The sequence below is a fragment of the Neophocaena asiaeorientalis genome, unplaced genomic scaffold (assembly GCF_003031525.2).
Source record: "Neophocaena asiaeorientalis asiaeorientalis breed wild unplaced genomic scaffold, Neophocaena_asiaeorientalis_V1.1 scaffold78, whole genome shotgun sequence".
Lineage (NCBI taxonomy): Eukaryota > Metazoa > Chordata > Mammalia > Artiodactyla > Phocoenidae > Neophocaena > Neophocaena asiaeorientalis.
In genome coordinates, this window is record NW_020175018.1 from 10,723,260 (window position 1) to 10,749,756 (window position 26,497).

Genomic DNA, 26,497 nt, shown 5'->3' on the forward strand with positions numbered 1-26,497 from the left:
GTTATGATCAATTAAAAGAGGAAAGTAGCAACATATATGTAGAAGATCAATTCTTTAAGAGTTCAAGTTTTCCCATCTATAACCTTCTACATGTCACTGATGTCAATTACCTCCCAATCACAAAACTATGGAATCTTAAAGCCAAAAGGAATCCAAGAGATCACCTAAGTCAAGTTCCTAATTCTAAACATGCAGAAACTGAGGCTCTGTCAGAGAGATGGGAGGTGCCCTGTCCCAGACTCCACAGTATGGCCAGGGCTAAAACATCTTTCATGTCTGTGTTCTTTCCACCACACGGTCTTCCAGTACTTGAACTCAGGTTTCCATTTTGTAAATATGAATGCCATTAAGAATGAAAATTAAAATCTCTAAGGATCAGAACACCTAGATTCTATGCCCAGCTGGGTGACCCTAAGCTGTCATTTGATATTTCTGGATAGCTGTTTTCAAGATAATAAAATCAGGGCCTAGTACTTTGAGTGACTAGATAATCTCTCCATTGCAAATTATGCAGAGTGAGGTGCCCCAGATGAGAAAGCTCAGTATAAAATCCCACCATCCCCAGTCTCCACCACACCTATAAAACAGATTGTCTCCCATGCTTTCCCTGGGGACTCAGTGTTTGATATTCATTCCAACCAGATTTCACCTGCTAATCTTGTAATTAATTAGCCAGGAAGAGGGTAGTACCACAACAGTAATCTCGTTATAACAAAAATATGTCCATGTTTTACCTCTTATTCCCCTAACGTCCAAGAATTACAATCAGTATATTTTCTTAAATGACACCTGACATCTGCCTCACTTAAAATTACTCTCTCATTTTCTCCTCTTAATGGCCTGATGAGCTGGGTGAGGCATCTGAGAGTATAGCCCTGTCTCAGAGAAGAGGTGACCCACTTCTGGGGCGATTCCTTAGCCAAAGTTCCAAAGCTGGCTATGAAGTGCAAGCAAAAAAGAGGCTCCTGCCTCCTAGCCCACTCTCATCTCAGAGACCACTGCCTCAGATGCCCCAAATACAAACCAAACAAACAGGGTGCACCCTATCCCCTCCAAAAGAGAGTATGTGTAGTGTCTTCAAGGACATGGTAACAGGCTATGATCTGTCATCAGTAGGCCCAAACCAGCTCAAGATGGTAACTTCTGCCTCATCCTCGGCCCTCTTTCAGTGCTTCCTAATTCAGGGATGGTATCATCGTCTATTCAGTTCCTCAAGCCAGAATCTGATCTAGAAATCATCCCTGAAACTCCTTTCTCCCCCATTCCCTGCCATATAATCAATCCATCATCAAGTCCTATCACTGTTACCAATTAAATATCTCTTGCATTCATCTACTCCTCCATTTCCAATAAGTAAGCCCAAGTTATCGTCTTTCTTACCTGGACCACTGCAAAATGTTTCTTGATTGGTCTCTCTAGCCTCACAAACCCTTCTCAAGTGTATTCCCTTCAGCAGAGCTTCAGTGATCTTTTCAAAATACAAACCTCATTACCTTCCCTCCTCATTAAACTTGTTCAAGGCTTTCCCATATTCTTAGATTACAGAGGACACTTCTACCAGCCACTTGTGGTCTGCCCCTGCAGTTTCACCTTGCACCACAATCTACCTCACCCTTGGGTCTCCAGTCACACAGCCTTTTCTTCCAGTTCCTCCGAATTTCCAAGCTCCCCCTTGCCTCAGATCCTCTGTATGTTCTTTCTCCTCACACTTCACCTAGCTAGTTCTTAGCCTTCAGCTCTCAGGTCAAGAGGCACCTTCACAAGGATAACCATTTCTGACCCCCCCCAGACTAGGTCAGATGCCCTTACAATAACTCTCTAAAAGCCCCAAGTATCTCTCCTGGAACTTGGTAATTAATTGGCTTTGATTATATATACTGTGACTGCAATTTTACACTTTGTTTGGTGATTATTTACATAACATCTAACCTCCTGTCAAGAGAGGAAGCTTCATGAGGTCAGAAACCAGATCTGTTTTTGCTCACTACTGTATCCAGATTTTACTTAATAGTGCCTGGCACATAGTAGACCCTCACTAAATAGAAGTAAATGAATGGCAATGTGGTAAAAGGAAACGAATACATCTCTCAGCACTGACCATATGCCAGGCACCTTGCTATGTATGCATTTATAATTTTCATTAAATACTCACAACAACATTTTCTGATAAGTATCATTAACCTCATTTTATAGATATGAAAACAGGCTTAAAGAGGCAAAGTGATTTGCCCAGTATCACACAGCAAGTAAATGGCAAAGTTAGAATTCTAACCCAAGCCTGACAAACATGTTCTTCCCACTGCAAAATTCTGCCTTCCTTTCAAAAGCCTCTGAGTTGATGGTGAATTCTACCTCTGATGGGAGTTTCTAGAAGATGGCTCCACAATCAGAGGAAGCCTCCAGACTGGCAGGGCTCAGAACAAACTGCAGAAATGAGGCCTGGACAGAAAGAGCTCAGAGTGGAATAAGCTAGTTTTAAGAGCTAAGCCTTGAGAATTTAACTTCAGAATAGGATGCTGAAAATGCTTTTTTTTTTTTTTGAAAATGCTTTCTTTTTGTTGTAAGATTCCTATTTAATTCGTTTTGAATACCACCCAGGCAAAAATCCCAAAGTCGGCCCTCAGGATTTTCAGTATAATGTCGAGCAACAGGAAGAGCACTGCATTAGTATAATGGTAAGGGGGAAATAATCTCAGTAAAATCCATTTTTAGGGCTTCCCTGGTGGCGCAGTGGTTAAGAATCCACCTGCCAATGCAGGGGACATGGGTTCGAGCCCTGGTCCAGGAAGATCCCACATGCCGTGGAGCAACTAAGCCCGTGCGCCACAACTACTGAGCCTACGCTCTAGAGTCTGTGAGCCACAACTACTGAAGCCTGTGCTCTAGAGCCCCTGCTCCGCAACAAGAGAAGCCACCGCAATGAGAAGCCCGCGCACTGCAATGAAGAGTAGCCCCCACTAACCGCAACTAGAGAAAGCCCGTGCGCAGCAACGAAGGCCCAACTCAGCCAAAAATAAATAAATAAATAAATTTATTAAAAAAAAAAAATTAGGGCCGCCTGCCGATGCAGGGGACGCGGGTTCGTGTCCCGGTCTGGGAAGATCCCACATGCCGCGGAGCAGCTGGGCCCGTGAGCCACGGCCGCTGAGCCTGTGCATCCGGAGCCTGTGCTCCACAACGGGAGAGGCCACAACAGTGAGAGGCCCGCGTACCAAAAAAAAAAAAAAAAGTTGTTAAAAAAATTTTTTTAACACATTTTTAAATTAATGAATTTGGTCCTTTTATTGGTATACCATGGTGTGTAAAAAGGTAGTAAATACCTAATATCTTGCTTTAGAACTAGAACAGACTAATAAAAACTGGTCTATAAAAAGGAAGACTAACAAAATATAGTCACAGAGGTAAGTTGCCAAGAAACTAACTGCTGAAATGATGTTGGGACTTTACTATCCTTTACTGAAAAAGGTATGTAAAATAAAGCCAATAGAAAAGTGAGACAAACAGCTCCTAATTCAAAATACAGAGTTACTTTAGATATTCCTTCTCTCTCCCTCTCTGAGACCAATGCAGCCAACTGCATCGGGGTGGGGGGTGGGAGGGGGCAGAAATGTTGGTCAGAGGAAAGAAGCAAGGTCAAAGGCCAGAAGGTCCTTAGGCTCAAGGCCATGCCTCAGCTCAGGCAGCAATAAGCAAAAGCTGTTGTCTAGAAACAACCAGCACTAAGAAGTCCAGGTTATAATTTTTCGGAAAGAGATCCTGAAACTAAAGTAGCTTAACATATTAGAGGGGACCATTCCCACGATAATAGCAAATATTCCAAGTTCAGATGAGGAGCATTTTCCTCTAAAGGCAATTCGCTGACCTTTTCTGAGTTTGCAACATTTCTCAGTGGCTTCACACTTTCTGCAAAGTTTTAAGTGACTTCCTTTGAAGAGAGCTATTTAATGCCAATGATTGTAGAAAACATTTGTTCATAATTATCCAGACATAGACTGGAACAATGCTGGAACAAGAGCAGCATGCAAAAATGTATTTAAGGACTATCATCCCAAAATGCTGCTAAAAGCTATTAACCAGTATGTGTTAATTGCCACAGCATTCATATTAATTTTCACTTCAGGCTCGACACTGTGGAATATTTCCCCTGATACATTTTAAACAAAGTTTAATTTAAGGAACTGCTTCTATCAACACTTATGAAAATTAACAGCCAAGCAATTAGCACTCATGAATTATCCCTTCCCCCATGCTCTCTGCAGCTTCCCTGTTAAAACAGTTTCTAACAGAGAAATGGTTACTTTCTAGCAAGTTAACACAATCAAAGTCACAGTTGTCTGTATGAACTAGCACTGGTTCTGCTTTTTAAAGCACTTGTCAAGGCAAACATGCTCCTTATATTTAGAGTATAATTTAGCTAAGTCAAAACAGTAAAATATTTAACATTTTACTAAACTGCCAAGCAATTACTAGTATCAAACTACCCTCTCACCTGATGTTTAAAAAATAGCCATTGCAAACAAACAAAAAAAGGAAGTAATTACTTCTCTTAATCTTCCTATTTCAAGTTAAAGGTCAAAACCCCACTGGACTGACTCCCTGGACTTCTACAAGTGGACCACCTTCACCCAGTCTGCTGTACATCTTGTGTAATGATGCTAAAGTCCTAGTTTTAAGAGCACATTTCCTCTCACTCGATCCTGTCAACAATCTAATGAAGTACAAAGGAGAGACAGCATCACTGGCCTGCACCCTTTACAGAGAGAGAAAGAGGCAGAAGTGGGGTATTTGCTGAGCACTTCCTATGTGCTATATCTCAATACTCATCAGGAAGACACACTACCACCAACTCATTCCACGTACGAGGACTGCAGCTTCATGAGGTTAAGTAACTAGCCTGAAGTCATACCACTAAGTGGTGGGATTAGGATTTAAACTCAGACCTTACTACAAAATAGATCTGCTTACAAACTAAATTACACTGCCTCTCCCCATGCTAGGTGCTTTATCCTATTTGATGGTCTCAAATAGCTTTGTTAGGAAGGAACTCTTAATTTCTTTGCATAGATAAAGAAACTGAGATTCAGTGAGGTGAAAAACCTGACTGAGGTGACACAACTGATAATCAGTACCATTTCTTTGTTAGTAACTGTACTGACTGGAGATGGGTATCTGAACTTCTAAGGGTCTACTGATGATGATAATATTTATAAACTCAGTTTAACCAAAATAGTGATGACGATGTACTAGCTAAAGCTTCTCAAGTGATAAGGCATGGGAAAAGGGCTACTTTTTAAAATAAGACCTCTTTTGAAAAAGGTAGAAAGACAGGGCAGAAATCCACATATTCAGGGGCACTTAAATCAGTGCTGAATGTTTACTGCCTGTCACTCCTTCATCGCTTCAGAGCAACTCCCTGTCACGCCCAACATTTCCCACTTTCAGTGAGATCAGAAAGACTGGCACAGGAATTTTCCTATTGCCTCACCTCTAAAACAGAGGTTGGTTTTGTTAATGAAGCTATTCAGAAGTCCTGTTTTTAACAAGCCCAAAGAATTTAGGCAGATGGCTGAGCCTGGTTTTGCCTTGTCCGGCTAAGCATTCCCTAAAACCACTTGCAATCTGTCCTGGTCTTTTTTCAAATGATCAGTAAACAGAGTTATTAATAACCTATGAATCTAAAACAGTCACGGATAGCATTGCCAATTTGTCAAAAAGATAATATAAACGTAGTAATTAACCTGATCAAAAAACTGTAAAAATTACAATAAAGCATATACCTAAGTACGGCCTTTCCCTCTCGACTACATGCCTTCAAGAAATTATTAACCAACCACAGTTTAAAAAAAATCAAATTATTAACCAGCTACAGGAACCAAAAACTATTTAAAAGTATTCGCTTTAATTTAGTACAATAACTAAGAGATGCTTACCCTTAGAATCACTAAAACCAACAGTTCAGTTTACACAAATCCTTAAAGATGCCTGCTTACTTACAATGTAACTGTAAAGCCACACCAAAAACAAAATCCTTTTTTCAAATCCAATGCTAGTTTAATCATAAGGAGGATTTCACAGCAGTTAGTCTCTTGAGGAAATAGATAATTAAGTAGTTTTTTAGCATATTTAATTAGACCCCAAACTCTTCCCTGTCCCCTTCTCTCCCCAATTATGTACCATTTGCCCAAGAGACCTAAGTAACTCAGTTAATTATGTAAATAAGGCAAGCGTTATTCCCAAGAAAAGCATTGTGAATATTTGTAGTGGAAAGAACCACATATTTTACTGGCTTTAACAAACCTTTGCAAAAAAAAGGGGGGGGGACTGTCAAAAATCATGAGAAACTCTTACATTTGAGGCAAGAAACAGGAAGTTCAATGACAAGATGGTGAATCATTAAAACAGGACACTCATTTCACTTCTTAAATATGAGCTGAATAAAAATAAAATAATTCTAAGTTACAACAGTAACAAAAATTTAGTGCTGAACGTCAAATGATTTATGGGAAGAATCAATCTGGAAATTATTAAAGTCGACTCTCACAGAAAAGGCTTTATTATCAAGGGGTTGACATGATCTTAACTCTCGAGGCAGCCATGGTGCTGTTATAACTACTACAATCCCATTATTATGCAATCACAAAATGCTAATTTCATCATTTTGAGGTGTTATTTGAATAGTCATTTTAATTTCTAGGTTACGAAAAGGCCTGACTCAAGTATAATTCTCTATTAATCATTGAGATGTCATTGAATATCATATTGATGCATTTCACAAAGATAGACTAATTTAATATGTACAATACAATATCCTTCAAATATTAAGCCACTTTCATTACACATCTGCCAAATGCATCAATATTAAATAATAGATGAGAACACGGGTTTAACTGTGTTTTAGCAATTGTAATATGTAGGATAATAAAAAAATAGCACTGCATCACAAGACAGACTTATCCATATATAAATCTTTCTTAATCAATTGTGCAGTGGTGACTGGGCCATGCTCACATCCTTTGCTGATTACAAATAGACCTGATATGACAAAAACATCGAGAGTCGTAAGTGTAAACACATATCTAGCAAAAATAATTCCTTTGTGACTGAGGAAATGGCTTCTTTATTTTATTTTTTAATTTCAAGTTAGGTATATATAACAAGCAGAGTTCACAACCTTCTAACAAGGTTAGATTTGGATAATCCTAAGTAATTTATAATAGAATCTAATAGTATAATGAAAATTCTAGAATATAGTATTTTAAAAGATCTGTGCTACTTTGTTGGCATCACAGCATTATCAAATACTAATTACTCCAGCAATTAACTGCATCCTCAAACAATGAGATGATAGGCAATGGAAGCAAATAAATTCTAGCCATGTAACCTAATCCCAATAATAACATCTCACATATCTAAATGAATCGATTGTAGTAGTTAACAAAAAAATCCCCTACAGTCCAACTCACTAGTTTCCAGAGGCTGACATTCCTGTCCCCTAGGGGGACCCTTCCTTCTCTTTGCTGCATTCCACAAGAAGAAACAGGAAAAGGTGGCAGGGGCAGGCTGAAGAGCAGTTCACAGGATACAATCTCTAATTTACTGGAAGTACCTTCTTATGTTTTTTGGAGAAAACTCCTGAGCATATTAGGATTTTATGCTATTTATGCATTTTGTTTCTAGTTTTTGTTCTCCTTCCCCGCCAACATCAATAACCTCATGTGCCAATGTCCATATATGCTTACTTAAACCAATGGAAACATGCTGAATTGTATGAGGTGAAAGTGTTTCAAAGAAAAAAACATCTCCTTGCTCAGATGACAACTGACAGAACCAGCATATAACCAGGACTTGATTATAAAAAGTGCAAACATAAGCAAAGAGCTGTATCTTTATTAATTGCAATGGTGTTGAAATAAGACAAATTGTACACAATCCCTCCAGGCAACAAGCTATCACTCAGCACACCCACACCACTGCCAGACAGCAAACATAATGGCAATAAATATAAAAATCAACTGCTACTGTCCTGAAAGAAACCCAGCTCAGCTCAGCACAGAGACAAAGAATGGCAGGGAATGGGTAAGAGAGGGTGCTGCACGTATTGATAGAACTATATTCCACCTAAAATAGTGGCCATTTTTCTAAAAGGAAAACAAACACACTTTAATTTAGCAACTGCAAATTGTCAGAACAAACAGGAAAAAATTAAGTCATCCTGCATAGCCAGTGTCAGACAACAAGATTCAATAAAACACTGACATGCAAAGCAATGTCTTAGAATTCTGAAATGAAGCTCTCACCTCTACAATTTCTGGAGTTATAATCAAGAATCAGACAAGACAACCCAAACCATCTCCCAGAACCACTTTCATGGCTTTCCAAACAGTCAGACCTTGATTAATCACAGCCCAACTAACCCAAACCTTAGGAGAGAAATACTTAGGAGATAAAACAGGAACAGGAACACACACACACACACACACACACACACACACACACACACACACACACACACACACACACACGTATCTTCAGACTGTTTTTGTTTTCATCCTCCCAAATATATTACTATGGAATCCACATTAAGCCCAAATCCACACCTTTTTACACCCTCAGTCTTAGGAAATGTGAGTGACATTCTATATTTACTGAGTCCCTTTTGAAACCCTAAATCTAAATCTAATAAGAAGAGGAATAACAACCAACAATAATTCCATCCAACTGAGGTTTTCCCGAAAGGGACAGCTTCACGTTGACTTACCTTGCCATCAAATTTGGAATACTCGTTAAAGGGGTTATTCAGCTGCAGAGGACACTGCTCCAGGCGTACAGATAATATTGACTGCTTTCCAGAATGTGGAGGTTTCTCTTTGAGCGACTTTTTTTCAAATAGTGACTTTAACTCCTGGGCTGTGATACAAGAGGAAGATAAAAACATCTTTGTGATTACAACACAGAGAGATAGCCTGTCCACCTTCCCTAAAAAGTCTTCCTTGGAATCCTGAGGAGGGAGTGTCCAAGACATGTTTAGGTCAGATACGTGCAAAAAGTCTCACATATATGTCTGTGCACTGAAAGAGCAGAGCACTGAAAAACACATAGGTCAGGTTTGTCAACTTAGAAAGACTAGGGTTTAAGGAAGGGGGCAGAAGGCAGACAAGCCAACAGAACAGCCATTTTGTAAGAATGCCCACAGCTGTGAGACCTCAGATTCAGCCTGGCTTTGCCACTAGCAGATAGGTGTGTGATACTGGACCATTCACTAAACCTCTTTGGACTTGTCAAACCAGATTATCTTGAAGATCTCTCCTGGCTCTAATATGTGGTTTTGAAGTTCTAGTTCTTCAAGGTCAAGGTCCACCTCTTAATCCTCTCACACTTTCCAATGACACCTAGCACATAATCTGGATGACAAAGATGAGGAGGAGGAAAAGGAGAAAGAGTATTTTTAATAATAATAGCTAACATTTACTGAGCAAACCAATGTATCTCATCTAATCCTCATAACAAGCTTATGAGGTAGATATTTCCATTATCTCAATTCGGTCAACTGGAAACTGAAGCGTAGAATATTTTGATTAGCCCTAGGCCACACAGCCAGTAAGTAGCAGGGCTCAGATTTGCACCCAGCCATGGCTCTTAGCCATTAGGCACTAATGAACAAAGTAGACCTTCAATAAATTTTGTTGCATGAATCAATGAATAAAATAATGATTGAAGGAATTCAGATTAAGTTATTAAATCAAAACCTTCAGCACTTATTCATTAGTGAACCAAGACAAGTTAGTTCCATATCTTCTCAAAGATCATTTCATTCTCTCTATTAATCTGAATGTCATTTAAGGTGATAGCTGGATGATAAGTACATGGGGGTTCATTATACTTTATATTTTGTGATGTTAGAAATTTTCCAAACTTTACACTTTAAATGAATCAATCATAGATCTTAAAATGTGCAATAAATAAGTTCAACCCATTCCATTCTTGAGCATAGCCAACTTGAACTGAGATCAAACATAACCGTGAAATAGTCACTTAGAACTTTTTAAAAAGGTAACAAAATTATTTTCAACAAACCAGTGGGGGAACTATATCAAACAAGTCCTTATAGATTTAAGTGGCAAACCAGGAGAAAAGGATCTAATTCTTTTTTAAAATGTGGCACTTGACTATCCATTCCAGATTCTGAATATATAAGTACATGTGATCAACAGATTAATATGTTAATTATATATTAATACCAACAGATTAATGCACATTTGAAAAAGTTTTAGATTACTATTGAAGTGGTATTTTAAATATTGGAAGTACTATTCTACCTGTACTCTATCAATAATTTTATTGCTACACTTTGGAAAAGAATAATCCTTTATTAAATACCTACTAGGAAAAAGCAAAAACAAAAAACCTACTAGGGGCCAGGAACAATGCCAGGTGTCTTCTCATCCTATCTTCACAATGATCCTGAAAGACAGGTTACCAACAGCTCCGTGAAGAAACTGAGGTGTAGCAAACATAAGTTCCTTATCCAAGTCACTCTACTGTTATCAGTAGGGTTAAGTGTGAAGTGATGATATATTAACTCTTCCATTCTCAGACTAATTCACACTTAGACCTCTCTCCTCAACCTGTGACATTTTCCCACTTCCTCTTTTGCTTCCTACACCACGGAGAAACAGAAACAACCAAAACAGAACTTTTGCATGCTCTCACCTGCACTTCCTCCCACCTTCCCTCCCATCACAACATGGATGAACTGCCTATGCCCTTATCAGATCAGCCCCTCCTCTGTGCACTAGATTCCATCCACTCTTGCCGACTCACGGGCAACAATCAAGCAATTCTCTTCCATCTGGCTTCCATTTTCAATTTTTCCCTCTTATTGGGTCAGTCTCATCAGCATATAGATACTGAAATACTACTCATTAGAAAAAAAAAAATCTCCTGTACTTCCATACTCCCGCCCAGTTACTACCCTATTTTTCTGCTCCTCAAAATGGTTGTCTATATTCTTGCTGTCTAATTTTTCTCCTCCCATTCACACAAACCCACTCCAATCAGGCATTCAGGCTCCACCACTTCATCAAAGCACCTTTCAACGAAGTCACCAATGGTTCCCCTGTTGCTAAATCTACTGGTCAATTTTTAATCCTCATCTTACAAGACCTCTTGGTAGCAGTTGACATTTCACTCGTTCCTTTTTGGAATCCTTTTCTTCACTTGCTGTCCAGGCTACTCCTTCTCAGTCTCCTTGCTGATTCTTCCTCCTTTTTCCCTCAAATCTTTGGCATTAGCCAAGGCATAGTGTTTGGGCCTTTTCTTTATGTACATTCACTCCCTCAGTGATCTCATCCAGCCTTACGATTTTATATACCACTTTAGGGAATTCCCTGCTGGTCCAGTGGTTAGGAATCTGGGCTTTCACTGCCGGGGGCCAGGGTTTGATCCCTGGTTGAGGAACTAAGATCCTGCAAGCTGCATGGCAGGGCCAATAAAATAAAATAAATAGGTAAACACCATTTTACAAGAGGCAAAACTAAATTGCAGTGATGCAAATCAGAACAATGACTGCCTTTGGGGAGGAGACTAACTAGAAAGAGGCACGAGGGAACTTTTCTGGGGTATAGAAATGCTGTATACTTGACTGGAATGCTAGTTACACAGGTGTATGTTTGGCAAAAGTCATCAAACTGTACATTTAATACCTATACATTTCAATATATGTACAGCATACCTCAATAAAAAAATAAATAAGGGAAAACCTAAATAAATATCCTCTGTATGCTGATAACTTCTAAATGATTATTCCTAGACTCCCTAAAATTATAGATTCAACTTCATATTTCGCACCTCCACTTGGACGTCCAATAGGTATCTCAAACTTTACACGTCTGTAACCAAACTCTTGATCTTCCCCACAAACCCGCCCCTCTCACAATTTTCTTCTCAGTTAATGGCAACTCAATTTTGCCAAGCAAAAAACTTGGGTGTCATTCCAGTTTTCTCTTTCTCGCACATCCTATCCATCAACAGAAACTTAAGAAGATAATCCAGAACCACCTATAGCTACCAAAGCTGGATTATTACCACCACTTTCAAACTGGTCTTGTTTCCACCCTTGCCTCCCCCACCCCAACCCAGACCACTGTCTATTCTCAACACAGCAGCCAATGAGTCTTTTAAAATACAAGTTATAGGGACTTCCCTGGTGATACAGTGGTTAAGACTCCACGCTTCCACTGCAGGGGGCGCGGGTTCGACCCCTGGTCAGGAAACTAAGCTCCCGCATGCTGCCTGGTGCAGCCCAAATTTTTTTTTAATTTTAAAAGAGAAAACAAAAGTTATAAACTTCAGAATAAGAAGAAAATTGATAAAACTGATGACATAAAAATAAAAACTTCCTGGGCTTCCCTGGTGGTGCAGTGGTTGAGAGTCCTCCTGCCGATGCAGGGGACACGGGTTCGTGCCCCGGTCTGGGAAGATCCCACATGCCACGGAGCGGCTGGGCCCGTGAGCCATGGCCGCTGAGCCTGTGCGTCCGGAACCTGTGCTCCTCAACGGGAGAGGCCACAACAGTGAGAGGCCCGCGTACCGCAAAAGAAATAAAAATAAAAACTTCCTAATATATAAAGATTCTCAAAGTAGAGAAGACACTGACCAACAACCCAATAGAAAAATGGACAAGAAGTATATAATATCCACAGAAAAAGAAATTCAAATAGCTCTTTTTTTTTTGTGGTATGCGCCACCAGGGAAGCCCCTCAAAGAGCTCTTAAACAAACGGAAAGATGTTCAACCACATTTCATAATAAGAAATATGCAATTTAAAACTATACTACAAGGGACTTCCCTGGTGGCGCAGTGGTTAAGAATCTGCCTGGCGGGCTTCCCTGGTGGCGCAGTGGTTGAGAGTCCGCCTGCCGATGCGGGGGCACGGGTAGTGCCCTGGTCCGGGAGAATCCCACGTGCCGCGGAGCAGCTGGGCCCATGAGCCATGGCCGCTGAGCCTGCGCGTCCGGAGCCTGTGCTCCGCAGCGGGAGGGGCAGCAGCAGTGAGAGGCCCGAGTACCGCAAAAAAAAAGAATCTGCCTGCCAATGCAGGGGACACAGGTTCAAGCCCTGATCCAGGAAGATCCCACATGCCGCGGAGCAACTAAGCCTGTGCGCCACAACTACTGAGCCTGCACTCTAGAACCCGTGAGCCACAACTATTGAGCCCATGAGCCAAAACTACTGAAGCCCGCACACCTAGAGCCTGGGCTCTGCAACAGAAGAAGCCACCGCAATGAGAAGCTCGCACACCGCAACAAAGAGTAGCCCCGGCTCACCGCAACTAGAGAAAGCCCACGCACCGCAACGAAGACCCAACACAGCCATAAATAAATACATACATATATTAAAAAAAAAAAAACCAAAAAACTATACTATGATACCATTCCACTTCTATCAGGAAATAGACACTCGACACATTACTAGAGGGAATGAAAAACAACAAAATCTCAATAAAGGGGAATGTAACAATGTCAAAGAAAACCATATATTTACCCCTTGGCCCAACAATATCACTCTCAGGATTCTGATCCTAGAGACACTGGCAAAAAAACAAAACAAAACAAATATGTATGACGCTTTCCACTGCAGTCCCATTTGCAACAGCAAAAGCCTGAAAACTATCAAATATCCCTCAAGGGACTGGTTGGCTAAACTATGGTACAACCACATCATGAAACCTATCTCTATGTATTGCTCCAGAGTAATTCTCAGGATGTGTTGCTAAATGAAAAATGGATTGCATAAAATAGTGTGTATTATGCTACCTTTAACTTAAAAAGAGGGGAATATGAATGTAAATATGCTTATATATATTTGTAAGTGGACAGAAAAGCCAAAACCTTTTTTAAAATGACTATCTAAAAGAGTAGAAGACAAGGAATAAGGCTAGATTTCTCTGGTTTACCTTGTTTTATGTATTTAACTTTACAACCATGTAAATGTTGTGTGTAATTAATAAAGAAAAAGTGCAACCTCTAAAAATAAAAGCAAAATTAAAAATGAACTTAAGTGTAATATTTAGTTGGCAGTTTAACTACAAAGAGAGGAATTATTTTAAGTAACTTTATCATATAGCAATTTGACTGTACATTCCCTATTAGAACATATCAAAAAGACAAAAAAAAATCTTAAACTGTTTTCACTAATCATAATGTTAATAATAACATTGGTATTTCTATTCTGGAACCAAGATTTTCAGCATGAGAAAGGATACATAAACATAAAATCAAAAGTAAAAGTTCCTAAATCTGAATTGGAATTATCAGCATTAACTCACAATGTATTCTCTTTAAAAATTTATTTTTTTCTGAGCTCTACTCCCTGAAAAGGCCTACAAGGAAAACAAAAATCAATCCAGTGAGCCCCCCCTAGAGCTCAGTTGTGGTCTCTTAATGCCATTTACCACTAAAAAGAATCAAGACTCCCTGGAAAAACATCTGATTCCAGATTTGGGGAAGAAAATGTGCAAGATGAACCTGCAACATCCTGTTACACAAGAAAGCAAGGAGACTATGAAAGATTACTGGAATTGTGCCAAAAGAACTTAGCAGCAAATGGGAAGGGACTCACTATACAAAGGGACAATTTCAGCATAAAAAAAGAATAACTGCAATGAACTGAAAAATACAAATTATGCTTAAAAACCCATGAGTGCATAATGATACAAAGGGAAAAAAACCCTCATTGGTCATCTACATGGGATGCTAGGCAACAAACTCTTCATTCTGAAAACAACTGACAAAGGTAAAGAAGCATTTATCCTGCTGTTCTTGTAGGGACTATACCTGAGGATAGCCAAATAATAGATTAGGGAAAGTTCTTTATATAAAACAAGTTGATAAAATTAGAAACCACTATTTCACACCTCTTAATGAAATAATGAATCTAGGTGATACTCATTAATGGCCACTAAAACTATCAGATGAAAAGCTGATGGGAGTAATTTAATAATGGATGGATAAGGCCTGATTCCACCGTCAATCTTGTTACAAAAAACACAGTAAGACATTCCATGTTTCCTAAAATGATGCAATAGGAAATACAGATCAGCATGTACACAGTGTTCTTACCAAAAATCAACTTCAATCTGAGCAATTCTGTAGATCTAACCACCAGTTTATAGGAAATAAAGAGGACAGAGGAACATATTAAACATGGGGATATGATTAGCAAAAGCCAGAATGTAGCAAATACTATGGGACAAAATGACCCAGTTTCTTCAACTAATAAATTACAAGAATAAAAAGTGAAAGAGAATCTATAGATTAAAAAGGAAATGAGACATATTGCCCAAAAGTAAGGTGTGGACCTTAGATCTAGACCTGAACAAACAAAATGGGGGGGGGACAGAAAAAAAAATTGAGACAATCAGGAAAATATTTGATAATAATAAAGAATTCCTGCTAATTTTTGGAGGATAGTGGTAGAGCAGTTTTATTACATGTTAAAAAACACACAGGGCTTCCCTGGTGGCGCAGTGGTTAAGAATCCGCCTGCCAATGCAAGGGACACAGGTTTGAGCCCTAGTCCGGGAAGATCCCACATGCCGCGGAGCAACTAAGCCTGTGTGCCACAACTACTGAGCCTGTGCTCTAGAGCCCGTGACCCACAACTACTGAGCCTGCATGCCAAAGCCACGTGCCTAGAGCCTGTGCTCCACAACAAGAGAAGCCACCGCAATGAGAAGCCCACGCACCACAACGAAGAGTAGCCCCCGCTCGCCGCAACTAGAGAAAGCCTGCACACAGCAACGAAGGCCCAATGCAGCCAAAAATAAAATAAATAATAAATAAATAAACACATAAGTATTTAGGTATGCAATTATATGATAGCTAGGATTTGCTTAAAAATAATCTGGGAGGGGAGGGGAGGTGAATGTCTAAATGACACAAGACGAAACATATATTGCTAACTGCTGAAGCTGGGTGATGGGCACGTGGGGTTCATGACACCATTCTCTCTACTTTTGTGTATGTTTGAAATTTTTTTTTCTTTGTTTTTGTGTTTGAAAAATTTTATAATAAATAGTTGTTTTAAATGAAATTCAAGCTAGGAAAAAAAAAAGTAAGTCACACATTATATCAGTACTCTGATCAAATCACCTCACCCAGGGTCCTTATAGGACTGTGCATGATCAGGTCTCCCACTACTTACTTCTCTGACCTCACTCCTTCCCTTGCTTACTCTACTCTAACCAACAAGCATCCTTCCTTGCTTTTTCTTGAGTACATCAGTCACACTTCTGCCACAGAACCTTTGCACTTGCTGTTCCCTCATCTTAGAACACTCATCTCCCAGTATCTGCCTGGCTCACTCCTTCACTTCCTTCAGATCTCTGCTCATCCACCACCTTCCTAATGAGACCTTCCCTGATCACCCTATATAAAACAGCACAATCCCATGCCTAGCATTCCTTACCGACCGTAGTTGGGGGATATTGTTTTCTATGCCACTTCTCCCATTCTGACACCTGACCTCCTATGTTCGTTTAAATGCCTTTCTCCCCAACAACCTCCACGAGGGGAGGCACTTTGTCTTGTTCACTGCTCTACCTTCTAGACCTATAATAGTGCATAACTGCCTTTGCATACTGTGGGAGCTAAATAAATACTTGTTGAATGAATAACTCTGGATCAGAAAAGCAGAGAAAGTAGTTGTGGGGATAGGGAGCAGAATGGGAGGAGGAAGGAGAGAGCAGATGGTCACAAAAAAGCAGAGATAAGATTGGAAAAGGTCACAGAGCCCTTCTTCCTGGTTCTAAGCCATTCATAAGACAAAGCTATACTTCTTGAGTTGCTCAACTTCAAGCTGCTCTTCAACTTTGACTTCACTTGCTTTTCATTATTTTCAACTGAAAGTTTTTAATATAGAAGCTTTGGTACCTTTCCCGAACATTGGCTGTAGCTGACACACAGAGAAAGAAAGGTACAAGGGAACCCCAAAGACTCCTCAATATTCAAAGCTCCAGGAGCAGCTCCTTTCTGCCTATGGTATGGGAGAGAATGGAGCACAGTGGAGAGACTACAGTGTTTGGGATCAGATTGGCCAGGAGAAGAATTCTAACTTTGTAACTACTTGTAAGTAAGTAACTTGGGAAAGTTAGTTAGCGCCTCTGTCCTCCAGTTTTCTCACCAATAATACTGAAATATTAACAGCTAATTTGCTCTGCTTGCATGAAGATGAAGTAAAGTTAGTGGCTGGCATATTATGATCCAGTGGTGCTCAGAGCTGGTTACCCATCAGAATCACCCAGTGAGCTTCTGAAAAATATAGATTTGTGGACCCCAACCTCTACCTACTGAACCAGGAATTACACAGACAGGGCCTAGAAATGTATATAGAATGTCATTATAACATGTACTTTTGGATGCATTTCTGACTTTTATACAGCCATTGTATCTGGGAACTGTTGTCTTAAGAAACCAATAATAGAAGTTATAGTAAGAAAACTTCAGGAATATTCATAAATAACTGATAAAAACTACATTACTGTTTTTATTTAACTTCACATGTAAATAGCCTTGAATTCCAATTAGACTTCAAATTTCTTAAGGACAGGAATCATGTATTCCCCAAAGCACCTAGCACAGAATTACTACGCACACAGAAGTTGTAGAAGAAATACTTGTTAAATGACTCAATAAATAAGAATAATAACCAATTTTGTAAATAATATACCAATACCATTTTAAAACAATAAAATTAAAAATACTAGTCTTTGACTTGAGATTATTCCTGACAAAGCTGTCTTCCAATGACATCGCCTTCACATTTATCCGTGCAGTTTTAGTTACAGAAATACTAAAAGAATCTTACTATAAGGTATTACATTTACCATGTGGTCTCGTGGCATATGGGTCAGTAGGTTCATAAAGAACTTCGAGGTATGGACCAGATGGTTTCTAAGATCCCTTCTAACTCCTCTATGAAAAGGAAGCATTTAGGCAGTGTCTTAAAGAATAAACTGGATGTAGCAGATAGAATAAGTGTGGAAAAAGAACATTCCATGGGAGGTCATCATATTCATAAAGATGATTCTTCTATTGGGAAATGAAATAAAACAAAGATAAAAAACAGATGAAAGTATTTTTCACAAAATGTAATTAGCAGAAAAAGAATGAGGAAATGAATGAATGATTACCTAAGCCAAAATTCCCAATTGATATCAAAATGATTTGGTGGTGGCATTTCTTGCCAAAAGAGAGTATGTATTTGAGAGATGTGTGAAAATAGAATGGCTGATCCATTTGCCAGGTAGATGTTTAGTGGACTGCGAACTCCACTTTTCTAACACATTTCAGGATAACCAGAGTGCCAGTCTGTGGTAATGATAGAACCGAGCTTAACAGAAAATTCAAAGGCATTCTTTTGTGCATTGACAAGGTTCACTCTAACCATCAAGAGTAACCACCAGGCAGGCTATTGGTCTAGCCAGAATCAAGGTCAACATCTCAAAGCATGGGCAGGCACATTAAGGAGCTCTTCTAGAAATAAGATCACAGTGTCAATTACTGAAATCTCTGAGACAGAAATAAAGGGAAGGAAACTGAGGGAGAGAGACGCAGATATACATAATGGACAGTGTGGTTAAAATGAAAGCCAACAGGGGACTATTTGTTTCTCCAGCACATTCTGAACAAAAGTTAAAGTGGATTAGACTTTAAGGAGTGGGCGGGGAAGTACCAAAACTTATTAGATGCATCAAAATTTAAGTTGAAGAAATTACTTCTCACATTGTGAAAGGGGTTAATGAAGATACATTTGAGATGCTCTACTCTATTTATTAATTTATTTATTTATGATCATTTTAAGATATGGAAGTGAAGAAGGCAAAACAAAGGGTAGCTGGAGTGATGGGCTTATTAAACTGGCTCTGAATTCATTAAGGAGAGATAAATAGGAAAAACATTAAGACATACAAAAATATTGAAGAAAGTAGACAAAATAAATGATATAAGGGTTTTCCAGTTTATGCTAAATATAACGGAGAGAAGTATTAACTAGATCAACAGAAAAGGCCAGCCTGGAGAGATTTTTAAAGTACCAAGAGCAAAACGAAAAAGACATTCAAGAAGAACTATAGGAAGTCACGGAAGTGAGATACAAAAAAGAGAAAGAAGTGGATTTCTCATTCTAAGCAGTCGTTATTTAGAAGCAATCATTAAGAAAATCATACCCATTGAACACTCCTGGGTTTACAATTATAGTAGGAGAAAGCAATAACCACTTTATATGACATGGTTTAGCAGAAAGAGATTGGCCTTTAGGTGCAGACAGTGCTAGATACAAAACATGGCTCTACTGCACCACCACTTCCTAGCCTTGTAACTTTAGCAAGTTAAGCCTCTGTGACCCTCTGTTTCGTCTGTTAACGACAGCAATGATACCTACACCTTATAAGACCATTGCACTGGAGGTAATGCACATAAGGTACTTACCACAGCACTAGGTAGGTGCTGCTGTTAAAGTGATAATCATTAATATTACTGGTTTCATAAATATTATGTAGCAAAGGAGTCAGTCAACGAAAATTGATTGGACATATATTATATGCCAGAGTGGTAGTGGGAGGTGCTAAGAAGATATAAAAGACAACTGCAGACATTTATTTCAAAGGAAGAAAAAAAAAAGTCTAGGAAACATGATAAAACATTAGAAAATATTTTAATAGCATTCTATTTTGTACTTTCTTAAAAAGTCTTCTCTCCTTGCTGAGATTGAAGCTTTGAAAATATATAAGACAGCCAGCTTTTTAATGTATCAATACATACCACATGAACACATACTGCAAATGCTAATACCAGCAACATAATGGTCTGTAAGCCAAAGGAAAAGAATTAGCATATATGCAAAAACGATTGTTACTGGGGCTAATGAGGCAAGGGCAAGTCTAGGTTAGAACTGCCAGGTGGGATCTACAATCCAGAGGCCCATCCAAATCATAGGTACACCTTGGCTCTAAGAACAAGGTACTAGTACAACAGTTTCTACAAAATATGCCCTGTACTCATCAATTCTTGTGATCCAGGAGAAGGAGTGGCCAAAAATACAAGACCTAAAGAACACACAGCTTCAGCAGGCCAAGGCACCCAAGTGAAAGAGTTCAAAGCTTAAAACACAGAGGTATCTGCCTAGAGGATTTAAAAGGATGAATTAAAATTAAAAGCTCTTATATAATAATATAAACTAAATATATAAATCTCAAATTAACAATTAAAATTATTTCAATTTACCTGATTGCTTAGAATTTCTTTCTTTCCACTGAATATTTTTGCATTTGATCTGGTTTTGTCTCTCTTTTCGGAGTCGTTCTAATCTTTGAGCTTGAAAAGAAATATTATAACTATAAGTTTGTCAATGAAAGTTTACTATAAACAAAGACATAATTAACTACCTTTATATGAATAAAGATGTTTTATATTGCATATGTAGGGAAAAAGTCATAAAATTTTAAAGGTGGCACCCCTGAAAAGCAAATACCAACAAAAACATGAAAATATTCTTGATTTATAATTGAAATTAGAGGATATAAAACATTAATAGAGATCATAAAGATAGTATTAACATGGAAGAGAATAATAAAATGTGAAAACTTCTGTGATTAATATGACATTTCATTATATAAATCATTAATAACGGTCTTAAAGGAATTTTAATGCACAAATGAACTGAAGTGAATATTACATTACAGGAATAAAATTACTGTTATGAATTACTCTACCCGTTTCAAAAATTAAAGATAAATGAACTCAGACTAGACTATTAAAGTTTTAAATATAAAATCCTTTATCTAAAAATCATGAAAATTATAAAATGTCAAAGCTATATAAATTAGCATAGCTTTCCTTCAGTGGGCTGAAACAGTTTATAGGTAGTAAAATAAATGGTTTGTATCTTTGTAACATTAGTCAAATCTTAAAAAGAACAATTTTTCTTATACAAAATTTTAAGATATGCTGAAAGGATTAAAAAGTAAATTCCCTGGTTGCTAAGATACCTCACAATCCTAATTAATTATTAGCATCCAAGTACTAGCTTAAGAAATTCCAACAACAATAACAAAAGCATCATCTAAAATTGTGCATTTGTGATTATATTACCACTGGCTGATCAACCTTCAAAAGTCAGTGAACTGATCTTTTAAAGAAATACTGTCCAGCATATATTAACAACTGCTGCACACGGGGACTACAATGGAAAAGAAAGTCACAACTGATGTCACCTCTCCAAATTAGTTTCCTCTTGCTAATCTTCAACTTCCTATCCTGGCACAACGCTAATACAATAAATAAATAAAATAAAGTTTTCTTGCAACCATTTCCAAGATAGGAAAGCTTACATTCCTGCCTTAGCCCTGTGGTAGGGAAACACTGAAACTAATCTTGCCAGAAAATTAAACTATGCTGGCAAAAGCATTCTGACAATGTCACTATATCTAACCAAATTCCACGGAAGAAAAATACATTCAATTGCAATTAATAAATGTGAAGGGTACAGCAAAGTAATATAATCATAAAGCTCTCAATTTAGTGGCATTCTCCTACTGAAATCCATTCAACCTGTCATAAAAGATATCATCTCAATAACTTGCAAGGAAGTCAGTTTCAACTAGAGAACCGAGAATCAATGGTTCTAAATTATATTCAAACCTTCACTCAAATCCTATTTTGATAAAAGTTCCTTTAGATACTGGGAAATGCTATTAATTATTTTCATCACAAGAGCAAATTATTCTTTGTAGATGTCACAGAATGCTGAATTCTGAACCAAAACCTTAACATGCTTTGCACTGTGAATTGTATCCTGCTCTACCTGCAGTACTCCTTTACATACATTTTACATTTGGACTGTGAAAATAAACATATAAATATTTTCAATGTTCTACTATATATCCTGCCATTACTTTTCCTGGGAGTTAGCAGGTTATTGCTACTGATTAGGAGATTATATTTTTTGATTGTCTAAAAAAAATAAATTATTTTGTAGAATACCCTGTCATATTTGAACAACTAGATTATAAAGTCTAAATAATTTATTTAAGTAAAGGACTTGGTTTATCACATTGCCCTTGAAATGCTCCCAAAAAACTTAAGCTGGAAAAGGGGAATGATAAGTGTTTCAAAGCTAACGACTAAACAGATATATGCTAAAGTTGAGCATTTTCAAGCCACAATTATCAAAGGGTAGAGATCAACTAAATAAAGGTAATGTATCAAAAACAGGGGCACCTTTTCTAATCTCACACCGAGTGTAGGAATTCCTACTAAAAGCAGGCCTAACAAATATTCAGTAGTCTCCCTCCGAACCCCATACCCCGCTACAATTCCTCCAGGGCAAGAACTGTCTCGGGCAGCAGCACCCTTGGCTGGTCAGCTCTCTGTATTAAAGTTTCTTTATCATGTCAACCTGAAATCTGCCTCCAGGTAGTCTGTCTACTGGGAATAATGTTGCTCTGTGAAGATACACAAAACAGTCCACTTCCCTCTCTACAGTCACTTTTTAGAAACAGAACGCTTCTCTCATAGCCAACTTTTTCACCTATTCTTCCTCTGTCTGCTTCCTTATCCCTCTTCTGTCTACCTCCTTCTAACAGCATCACTCCAGAGACTCTCTCCATTCACAGTCGCAGAGATGGAGAGATTGCTTAGACTCACTGTTAGTGTAATACACGCACATTCCTGTTAATGCACAGTAACTTTCCCCATTAAACCCATGCCAACATTATGCATTATTCTATAAGATTGTTTACTGATTTAAAGCTCAGAAGACATGACTAAAAGGCAATGTTTACCTGTATTTGAGCGTCTTCTAATACCAAAGTCCCAACTTGAGGTAATATCGACTGACTGGGCATATACATAGCCCTGAGTCTCACCATTGCTTCCCTGAATTTCTGACCCACTGTCTCCAGGCATTGAAGGAGGATGAATCTTCTCTAGGTCAACATCATGATCAATGAGAACCATCTCACACATTCCTGTGTCATCACTGGTCACATGTGACTGTCGAATATGAGCTAGAATGATAGTTGGATTGTCCAAGAAGGCCATCCTTTCTGTGGGCCAATTTCCTTAAAAGGCTATTTTCTTCTCTTCATATTGTTTCACGGGCTCACCTACCTAGAAACACGATGTACACAGCAACATTTAAGAATAAGGCAGAAAATGACTGAATCATTTTTCAAACAAATTCAATGTGGTAAAATGCTACCTTGAAAATCAACATTTGTCCCTGTAGCTAGGAGCTTAAAAGGATTAAGTCCAAGCTGAAAGGAAATCCTTATAAGCTCTAGGGGCTACCACTCTAGTCAATGAGATCTCCATGGTATCAGAGAAGATGGCTTACTCTTTTACAAAACAAGTAACTGTAACTCCTTAGGCCATTCAAAGTACATAACCACTGTTAAAACAATAAATTTTCCTTTCTTTCTCCCTTCATTCCCATGCAGTCTTCTCGTTACTTTATAAGGTCATGGGGAACAAGCTGTATTTTCCTCAAATGATGTGCTAAAGCATGAAACTGTATTTCAGTTTACATTTCCCCCTCCTGCCATATGGTTGTGAAATGTCTAAAAGGGCACAGACAATGCTTCCTGAGTTACCAGGAATTTTACAAAAACGGACCACCAAAGTAATTTTGTTCAATAAATACATTTTCTTTCCTTCTGATTTAAGATAGTATTGTGCTTTTAAAATAAAACTTATTAATCAAACTTGTCGGCTACCAGATTAATTTCTTATTTTAGAAACCTAATTATAAGAACTGCTTCCTGAATCCTGTTAAAACTGTAACAATGTTTATTCTGGGAACAAAATGGTACCTCCTCAGTTAAATGGGAATACTCAACAAAGAAAATATTACAGAATAGTAGTTAGGAACCTAAGGGCCTATAGGCAGAACTGGGTTCAAATCCTGGCCCTATCACTTGCTAGCTATGTGATCTTGGTCAAAATAATTTTAACCTCAGTGAGCCTGTTTTCTTTCTTCATTTGTGAAATGGGGATTGCAGGGAAGAAAGGATATATAGAAGATTAGGTAGGTAAAATGCTCAAAAGAACAGCTGGTACGTAATTTAAAATTAGCTGTTATTAGTAATGATGATGCTGATGGTAAAAATATCATTACCAACTTCAGTTTTCAATTCTTGTTTAAAATAATCCTAAAATATATCAACAATTTATCCTTCTATTGTTAAGTTCACAGCAGGTAAAATAAGTGCGTGCTTCCTTTGTAACAGAGGACTCTGCAGGTCATCTGGGTTACCTTCCTGCTCCTCTAAAACCATTATGAAGTGCAAGCAATGTGAACGGTAGACTGAATATGTTCCTAGGAACAGTCCTAGAAGATATTTATTTTTAGAAAGACCTAGAACACCAGATTTTCTTGTCATTTGTTTCTTCTAGAAATGGAACATAGGGGGAAACCTAGTTAAAAAATCATTATAGCTAACTGAAGTTTTTAAATTTTTTGTCTGGCAACATATCCTTCTATTAACCTCACCTGGTGGATCTTAAAGATACTGAGATTAAGAGTAAGTTTGACTAAGGAGCATCTCTGATCAAGTGAATTACATTAATTTTCATTTTTTCCCTTAAATATTCACTAAGTACTTATTTTACACTGAAGCTAATAGGAAATGCAAAGGTGAGTAAGGTATGCCTGAGTCAAAAAGTTTATACCCTAATATAGACTTAGTATATTTCCTAATATCATGGGATTCTTCTAAGTGTCAAATATCTGAGACATTTAGTTGCAGAAACAATAATGTCAGCCCACCACTTTAAGTGTATTAATCAGAAAAAAATTACAGAAATAAAGGGAAGCATTTAAGTTTCACTTGTAAAAATAAGTTCTTATATAACCACAAAGACGTATACAACCATAGATTTAGTTATGACAATATTTGTTTTGTAACAGAACCATGGAATCACAGATCAACAGATCTACAAACATCTTTGTAGCAATCACGACAAGCATCTTCCCCATGAAAGTGAGGCAACTAGGCACCAGCATAGGGGCAGGTGTTTTCAACTTCATATTGATTAGTTCTCCCCTGCAAAAACAAGGGCTTTCAGTGAGAAGCCACATATTTAATGGGTGTCTGGCACCAAAAAGTCAAAGGACAAAGCGGCAAAACTATACTGGGGTACCTTCAACAGAATCTTTTTCAGGAAAATGAACCTGTTCCATCACCTCTTATGAAGAAAAGTTATGGGCAAACACTTCTGAAGGCACATACCAACTCCCTAACTATCCTAACAGAACAGAAGCCCCCAAAACGCCCTAACATGAGCAGATGCCTTCTCTATTAGTACACTATGACTTCATACAGTGAGGAATCACTCAACAAATATTATTCACTTCCAGTTCTGACAGGGAACTCCCACAGGGCTGCCCTGGGAAACATGTTTTCCACCTCCTATGATGTACTTGAGGATTCAGACTGGAAGTTCCACAAGGACAGGGGCCATAATACCATATCCTTTCTGGCAACAAAGAATCTTACACACAGCTGGAATTCAATAAATGTTGCTATCTGACTTCCAAGGACTACACAATTTTGTTTCAGAGATAAGTCATATATGAGCATGTCGTGTGTAGGTGTGATTATAAAGAAAGAATTGCTTTTTAAAAAAATTAATACAGGCACAAGAGCTTCTCTACAATGTGCCCTTCAAAACTGTCACCCTTCAAAATTGTCACTATCAACTTACGCCAAAACTACTTTTCACAACCAAAAGAATACGTTTTAAATCACTTGGACAGTAGCAAATTATCATTTGAAGGTAGATTTGATTTCTAAAACAAAGATATTCCAAACAGACAAAAAAGCAAGTTATTTTCTCTGATCAGTTGTGCAAAGGTCAAAGATCTTTAAAACCAAATGCTGGCAGGGGTTCAGAGAAATGGGCACTCTTGTGCACTATAAGAGGAAATGAAAATTGGGACTTTTTAGAGGGTAATTTGGTAGTATATATCAAAGTGTAAAACATGAATACCCTTTGGACAGCCCCACTTCTAGGATCTGCTCTAAGGAAATAACTGCAAAAATATTTATCTCAGGATTGTAATACTGAAGATCTGAAAGTAACCTAAACATCCATCAACACTGCATATGCCAGGACACATACATACAACGGAATACTACACAGTAATTAAAAATACTTGGTAAAGAATGGATAAACAAAATGTGGTAAACACATAACAATGGAAAGTTATTGAGCCTTAAAAAGTAAGAAAATTCTAAGACATGCTACAACATGGATGAACCGTAAGGACATTACGCTAAATGAAATAAGCTAGTCAGAAAAGGACAAATGCTTCATGACTCCACTTATATGAGGTACCTAGAGTAGTCAGATCCATAGAGACAGAAAGTAGAATAGTCTTTGCCAGGGGCTGGGGGGAGGGGAGAATTGGGAAGTAAGTGTTTAATAGGTATGTGTCA

At 38.1% G+C, this 26,497-nt stretch overlaps 1 protein-coding gene across 2 annotated transcripts in view; it reads right to left on the minus strand.

The window, feature by feature from the left end:
- The window catches only part of MAPKAP1 (MAPK associated protein 1), a 232,579-nt gene that overhangs the window by 182,139 nt on the left and 23,943 nt on the right, over positions 1 to 26,497 (minus strand). Inside the window, exons 1-3 of one of the 2 annotated variants that reach the window (XM_024762289.1) lie at positions 22,841 to 23,099; positions 20,283 to 20,372; positions 8,759 to 8,907 (exon numbers count right to left, since the gene is read on the minus strand). In XM_024762289.1, coding sequence (XP_024618057.1) covers positions 8,759 to 8,907; positions 20,283 to 20,372; positions 22,841 to 23,099 — 498 coding nt within the window. Of the gene's footprint in view, positions 1 to 8,758; positions 8,908 to 20,282; positions 20,373 to 22,840; positions 23,169 to 26,497 lie in introns of those variants that run through there. The other variant, XM_024762288.1, reaches the window with a different exon arrangement.